The sequence below is a fragment of the Apaloderma vittatum genome, unplaced genomic scaffold (assembly GCF_000703405.1).
Source record: "Apaloderma vittatum isolate BGI_N311 unplaced genomic scaffold, ASM70340v1 scaffold43343, whole genome shotgun sequence".
Taxonomy (NCBI): Eukaryota; Metazoa; Chordata; class Aves; order Trogoniformes; family Trogonidae; genus Apaloderma; species Apaloderma vittatum.
In genome coordinates this window covers 22,117-29,617 of record NW_009708225.1, presented here as the reverse complement: position 1 = coordinate 29,617, position 7,501 = coordinate 22,117, and the positions used below count along the sequence as shown (strand labels likewise).

General features: G+C 40.3%; 1 protein-coding gene across 1 annotated transcript; it reads left to right on the top strand.

Moving 5' to 3' along the window:
- Positions 1-2,907: 2,907 nt before the first annotated feature.
- Positions 2,908-7,086, top strand: PCNP (PEST proteolytic signal containing nuclear protein; the record flags this gene model as incomplete). The annotated part of the gene is made up of 4 exons (XM_009866474.1): positions 2,908-3,128; positions 5,114-5,188; positions 5,714-5,769; positions 6,705-7,086. Coding segments are annotated over 4 exons (482 nt in total), but the record flags the coding sequence as incomplete, so codon positions are not given.
- Positions 7,087-7,501: the final 415 nt, after the last annotated feature.

The window sequence follows — 7,501 nt, the reverse complement described above, 5'->3', positions numbered from 1 at the left end:
TTACTTTAACAGTTCTCCTAAAATTTTTAATCATGTGTTTCTTTCCTTCTTTCTTCCTCTGACTCAAAGTTGAGAAAACAGCATATTTGCAAATATAAAGCTTCCCTTCTCTTTCCTGTTTTTGGTTTGGTTTTGGTCTGGTTAAATATGTCTGTAGGCAGCTTGCACACCAATTAGGATAGACTCGACAGTGAATGTTATTTCTCATAATCACTAAAATATGAACAGTAATGCTTGATTTTAGGCAGTTTCTTGACTCTTGGTTCTCTGGTGGGTTTTGTGGGATCTTTTTTGGTTAGTTGGGGTTTTGGGTGGTTTGGGGTTTTTTGGATTGCATCAGTATGTCAGTTATCCATACTGTCCCATGTACTGTTTGGTGTCCTGGAACATGATTTCTGAAAACAGTTTAGAGTCTTCAACTTTTGCCAAGATCAGCAGAGTTTACCCAGAATCACAGAATTGTTGAGGCTGGAAAAGACCTCTGAGATCAAGTCCAGCCCATGATCCAACACCATCACATCGGCCAGATCACGGCACTAAGTGTCACGTCCAGCCTTTTACCTTAAAGTTACCTGAGTTGTGGCTGGTTTGTTCCCACCAACGGTCACCCTCTCATGGGCGAGAGATCCTGAGTGCAACTAGCACTGTCGGTCTTGCACCTGGGTGGTAGAAGTTGTCCACTCACATAGCTTGTTGATACTCATGAGAAAGACTCATTGGGGAAGTAGGACAGCTTTTTTCTTACAGTGATCTGTGAAAAGAGCACTGGGCAGGCTAGTTTTTGGAATAGTACTGGTGCTTTCTGTAGGTGAAGTATGATCTCCTTGACCTCTCTAAGAAATAGTGGAGAGGCCTTAATGCCTTGAAAAATATGGATGTAGTGGCGTGGGAGATGGGAGAGACCCGTTTAATGGATACATCTGCATTTCTGTTTCCAGCAGAAATAGAACAGCACCCCAGCTCCCTCCCCACCTACCCCAATTGTCCTACGCCCTTTATAGCTTCTTCGATAAGTAGGAGTATTTCTTTCAGCAGTCTGCAGTTTGTCGTAAGCGGAGCCTAGCAGAAGTAACATTCACAGTGCAGTGGTGACGGGAGCTAGTTCTGAGAGATAAGCTGTTTAATATTTTGGTGAGAAAACAGATGTGGGTAGATTGTGCCTAGGCTTCATCTCAGGCTTAGCAAAATTCTAGAATTTGTAGTCAAAGAAGTAAGTTGTAGTGTAGTCAGCTTCAAGCTGGCATTAGGTTAGGAACTTGGACTGGTCCAGGGTGCCCCGAGATTTGGGCTGCTGCGAAAGACTTACGAAAGACTTTTTTACTCCCACGGTTCCAACACTTCTAAGGCCAGTGAATCTTCTGCCTCCCCTTGGATCATCTTACAGTCTCTCATCTACCTAGACTGGACTTGTAATTGAATATTCTGTTTAGTGTGATTTCATGGGCTAGTTGTAAGGAGCATCTCATAGCCTTGCAGGCTGCTGCTAAGACAGCAAGGAGTACCCAAGGTCACTTGTGTAAATTTTGCTTATTTCTCTTTCCTCCTCTGTTTGTCACTTTTATATGTGTATTTTCTGGGTCGCTTTTGTAGTGGTGCAGATTAGCACCATTTTTAATAGCGTGAAATGGATCAAAGTTATGAATTTTATTTTTTCTTAATAACCTGCAGTGTTTCTGAAGGTGAATAATAAATGCATTTTTGTTTCAATCACTTTAGAAGAATGAAGTAGAAAGGGTACATTCTGCTGCTTTTGATTTGAGAAATAGGAGGAAAATATATATAGGTGGTGTCCCTAGTTTTTCTTTCTCCTGATATTGTTTGCTTCCTTTTTTTTCTCAGAGCTACAATCCTCTTGACCCCCGGTTCAGACGAACTTCTCTCCCATTGCTCTTTCTTAATAGCTTTTTGCTATTAGAGAGCAGTGCAAAGAGCTTTCTTCCCTGATGGTCTGAATTTGCTGTACATGGAGGGTCCTGTTCTCTGCTTGATAAAATGATGAACTAGTGCGATCTCCAGGTTTTTTAGACCAACAGTATGAGCACTTCCCTGTCTGTTTCCCAATGGGTGGTTGTTTTTTTTTATTATTTCCTTCTACTACTGCAGTGATTTGCTTATTGCAGCAGCAGAGAAATATATTTTTTTCCTGAAGCATTTACTATGTTCAGTATGAGTTTTCCAAGGATGCCTTTGTCTCTTGGTGTAGCTGAAGAAGCTGAGCATACAGGAACAAAAATGTGATTTGAGTGTTTTTTCTCTCTGGGTCATTGTTTAGCTGCTGTGTTTGCCATGTCTTTATACAAAACCAGAAAAAGTGAAATCTCGCTATATATGTTTTAATAGTGCTGATTCCTTCCTCAAGCAGAGCTTGGCAGATTTATTACACATGAGATGTGGACAAGCAGTGACTTGAAACATAATTGAGACAGCGGCCTCACTGTAGTCACTTCCATGATTTTAGAGTTGTGCCAGAGAAGCCTAGAGACTGGCGTGGACATGTTTGTGTAGAAATTTGGTAGAATTAATTTTAACTTAGATTATCTACTCTAGATTTGGAATTGGGATTCCAGTTATGAAAGCTTATCTGTGGCAACTTAAACCCTAAAAAGATTTAGTCACCTGCATTTAATTTACTACATGAACTTTGACTTCCATGCTAAATAAAGAGATGGTGCTTCAAGATTGTTTTCCTGGCTCATACACAAGAAGTTCTTTACAAGTAGTGGAGTGTTTGCAGTTTCTTCTCCTCTTTGTGTTTTGCTGTCTGCTAAATGTACCTTGGTGGAAACTGCTGTCACTAAAACCACCTTACCTATTGCACCCAAAGTATAATGCTTTTTGAGGTTGCTGCTCCCATCAGTCTGCTCAGTAAAAATAGCTCATCTTGGTAAGTTGTTTCGACTTCACCAGGACCTGAAGAAGAGGCAGAAAAACCTGTGAAAACTAAGACTGTTTCTTCCAGTAATGGAGGAGAAAGTTCGAGTCGCAGCGCAGAGAAACGGGCAGCTAATGAAGAAGCTGAAGACTTCACCACAAAGCCTGCTCCTGCCAAAATGTCCAAGTTTGGATTTTCCATAGGCAGTCAGACAGCAAAGAAGGCAACTGCAATATCCATCAAACTAGGAGCAAATGTAAGTTTTTTAAGAGCTTTGAATTTTAGGGAAAGTGAGGAGGCAAAGGGGGGAAGTACTTTGGGGAGGTTGCCTTGCAGAAGGAAAGCCTTGAATTACTTGAGGATATCCTTGGTAAAGTTTAAGAAAGCATTGCAGGGCCACCTAGCTGTGCGTGTGTAAGCACTTCAAGGTGATTAATACCAGGTCAGTTGTGTCAGGAAGCATAAAACTTGACTGAAGGGAACTGTAGATCTTTGACCATGCAGAATAGTTTTGCCAGGAGATTTGATAAGACTGGAATAATTTCCTGAGGGAAATGAGCAGCCTTTTAAAACTCTTCAGGCTGCTTTGAGATGAGTGCTGGGAGCTTCACTGCATAGGATGCTTAAAGCTACAAGGCAAGTACTCTCCTAGATGCCCTAATAGGTCGTCTTCCACTCTGAAGACCTCATTTTAGCATGGGAAAGCACAGTATATTCTTCATGACTTTGCCTGTTCCTCGCAAGGTCAGTATGATTCATTTATGCTATATGCAAGAGATGGGGCTTCGTTACATGTGTTTCAAAGAGTTCTGATCCCCTTCATTGTCCAATAAGAGGTATCCTTGTCCTTGTTCAGGTGTCAGTCTGATGTTTCTCTTTACTGCCAAAGTAGTCCTCTGTTAGCTTGGGCAATGACAAGCCAGATGCTGCCTCTCTATTTAATACAGTTTGTTTACACTTCCCAAGTCCCACTGTGATGAATACATTATAAATTCTTGTCTGGATTAAATTCAAACTGTAATTGTGACAGGCTCGCACCTGCAATGTCAGTGTTTTACAGATCTGCAAAAGCTGAAAAAGGTGCTCTGTTATTTTGAGATGGGAGGGAGATGTGTGCTGGCAGGGTTCTAGGATACATAAATGAAATCAGTTCAGCTCAGAGTTTGGAAAAATTGACAAAGCTGCCTTCTCTGAGCTGCTAGCAAGTTCAGATTTCTCATGTGGAGAGCTGCTTCCAGTATAAATTTGGCTCAGGATTTCTGGCTCACTGAATTTAGTGAGTGACTGACAGTGCACTGGATTGGACAGTGCTGAAACTTATACTGTTTTTTTTTTAGTAATTTTTACTCCTTTGGTATGTTATCCATTCCTGTGGAGCTGATGCTTGAAAAAAAATGGCACAATATTTTTACATTAAACACTGCCGGTGAGGAATAGCTGTAGACAGTTGCATAAGGACTGTGCTGCAGTATCAACTGCGAAACTGTGAGCATGTGTGAAATAATGACCAGTAAAGTCAAAATGGAGGAAGCACTGGGTATGATTGATTTAGATAATTGGTACCACTCTAGAAGGAAACTGTTGGTGATGACTCAGTGCTTTCGTAGTGGTGTCAAAGCTACTTTCGGTATCCGTGCTTTATTACACGTACCAGTTCTGACTTTGATAGCTACTTTCAATGAAAGAAGGAATTTACTGACAGTCAAAATAATACTTTTTAAAGGAGCCTTATAGTAATTGAACTGTGTTATGCACACTGATGCTACTTTAAAGTATTGAATTGTTTTAAGCCAGAGTTACCTTGTTAAAAGACAAGAAAACAAACATATTCATCTTCCTGGCATTGATGGACAAGAATACTCTAAAAGAATAATGGAAACAGTGACACAGTAAAATTTCAAATACAACAGCTTAGTCACGTTCCGATTTAGTTGTTCACGCATTCACCAGGGGCTGCATACCCCTGCAGTGTGCTAGAAAGTTAAGACTTGTTTGTGGGAAATCGTAATACGAGAGGACACAGCTTGCTTTTCAGAGTGTATCTAGTACAGATGAGCAGCTGTTCCTCTTTCTCATCAGAGAGAAACCTTTAGCTGCTTGATTCAAGTAGAAACACTTTTCCCCATCATTGCCCATTTCAGTGAAGATGTTTCACTTCATTTTACCAGAATACTGAAAATGCCAAGGGTAGCTTTTTTGAATGAGTAGACTCACTTTACTTGTATGCTTGGTCTTTTTCAGAAGCCTAAAGAGCCTGTTCCAACCCTTGCTCCAAAAACGCTTTCTGTAGCAGCAGCTTTCAATGAAGATGAAGATGTGAGTAATAAGTCAATGATCAACAAGACTTGAAGTACCATAACACAACTCCAAGTACCATTCGTGTGGGTTAGATTAGGCAGAGTGGGTCGTTTAAGGTTCTTTATATAAATATCAGGGATTTTCAACCCAGAAACATCTCTTGTGTTTCTCTTTAAGAACGTATAACTTTGTCACTCTCTGTTGGTTCAAGAAATCGTTAAACTGCTGGTGACTTTTACCTGAATGAGATACACAACATAATTTTACTAAATGGCTGCTTTCTATGGGCTTGATAATGGGTAGGCAAGGAAAAGTTGTGCTGCTTCTCACTTGCTAAATATTTTCTTGTTATGTTACTGCTCCCTCTTACACGGAGGTCAACAAAGCAATTTCTGTTTCTTTCTATAACCTTGTAGAACCTCTGTTTTATCTTAAACCACTTTTCTTTCCTGTAGTGCTGTAGTCCATACTTTATCTTTTCAGGTGTTTGAAATGTTCAAAAGGTAGCACTCAGCCACACTCTAACCTCCTTTCTCTCTGTAGAGCGAACCAGAAGAAATGCCTCCAGAAGCCAAGATGCGCATGAAGAACATTGGAAGGTAGGTCAGCTTTTAACTGTGGTTTGGAGAAGGACGAGTGCTTGAAAATACCTCTGCCAGCACAGGTCAGAACTTGCAGATGGTTTAGAAATACAGGAAGATAGAACAGGTTCAGAAAGCCTTTTTCCAGAAACAAGAGAAAAATAATACAGATATTTTCAGATGTTTCAGCTGTAAGTTAAAAGTAGTACAGTTACATTTGCGCTTCGAATCTTAATTGCCTTCTTTCAGAGGAAAAAATTGATTCTGTTTTAAATAGGAGCTCGTTTTCTTCTTGGAAGGGTGATAGGTGAGAGTTCCTCCTTGTTGCTAAACCTTATCTTTCTAGTTCTCTGTTTTATAAATTGACTCAAAGTAGGGTAGCCTGTTCAGATTTTTAATCTCCTGTCCAAGGACAAAATGAGAATCATCTCTTTCAGAGAGACAAAGAATTAGCTGTTTACTTTTAAAACAAATATGTATGATTCTTTTACTAGCCACAAATTTGAGACAGCATAAGGACGTTTTCAGGGAGGCTTCACTTGTGGATGAATTTTGAGAATATACATTTTAAAGACATTTGTCTTGATAGACTGCTTTTAAAGTCAGTCCCCTGGAGGCTCACTGCTGTTCAGTGGGGTTTTTCCTCCCGTAGCAAATTTGGGTCCTTGGTTTTGTAGCCCTCGCAACAAATCCTTCACGGGTGGCAGCAGTTCCTGCCAGTCCCAGCTCCTCTGCTGCAGCATCTCATTGCTCTCTCTTGATGTGCTACAGAGAGAACAGTTCTGTGGCCAAATTGCAGTTGCTGACAGTGAGGTATCCTGATGTAAGGGAAAGAAATGTGGGGTAGTTTCTGGTGCCAGTTTGGACTTGAAATTGGTGTCTTGAGTGTCATGTTGCACAAACTGCTACAGCTGAGACGACTTTCTCAGCTGGTCTTGTTTTACTTTTCACAGGGATACACCGACCTCAGCAGGACCAAATTCCTTCAATAAAGGAAAGCATGGTTTTTCTGACAACCAGAAGCTATGGGAACGAAATATAAAATCTCATCTTGGAAATGTCCATGACCAAGAAAATAACTAAAGAAAGTGGATTGAGAGTTGGGTGTTGGGGGGGAGGGGAGGGTGTAACATTAAAGGAACAGTTTCCTTTTTTAAGAATGGTATAAGACTATCTTTGGAGCCACTTTTTTAAGCTTTTGAGTGGTACACTAATAACTGAGTTTGAAATTAGAGGTAATTTATGTTTTGTATACAGATTTCAAGGCATTTGCTAATTTTGTAGTTCCATGTGATTAGTTTCAAAAGGTTACAGATAATAAAGAAATTGGAGTGGTACCTTTTTAAGATTTATTTTTGGGGGGGTCAGTGATTAAGGTGGATGAAAAAGGTTACTGTCTCTTTAATCAGGTTAACAGTGAATGCTCTCGCATTCTCGCTTCTGGCTCCCTCTTCATCGCAGGAGAAACAGTTGACTCCTAGAAATACTGCTAAAGAGAACAAGCACTGTCTTGTTCTAGAAGTGTTACTGGACTATTAAATTGAATCTAAACTTACGCAGGAAATAAAGAACCTGGATTTTTCTTTCTCCCTGCAGTCACTTTTTGTTAAGTCTCTGCAAACTAGGAATTACGTTGCTCTGAGTGGCTCTGGTAACTTAGCTCTACTTTTGTTTAAAACTTCATGTAGGCTGTGTAACCTTCTGTGGCCTATTCTATCCTAAGGAAATGGGCCTTGTCTGTATATTAGAT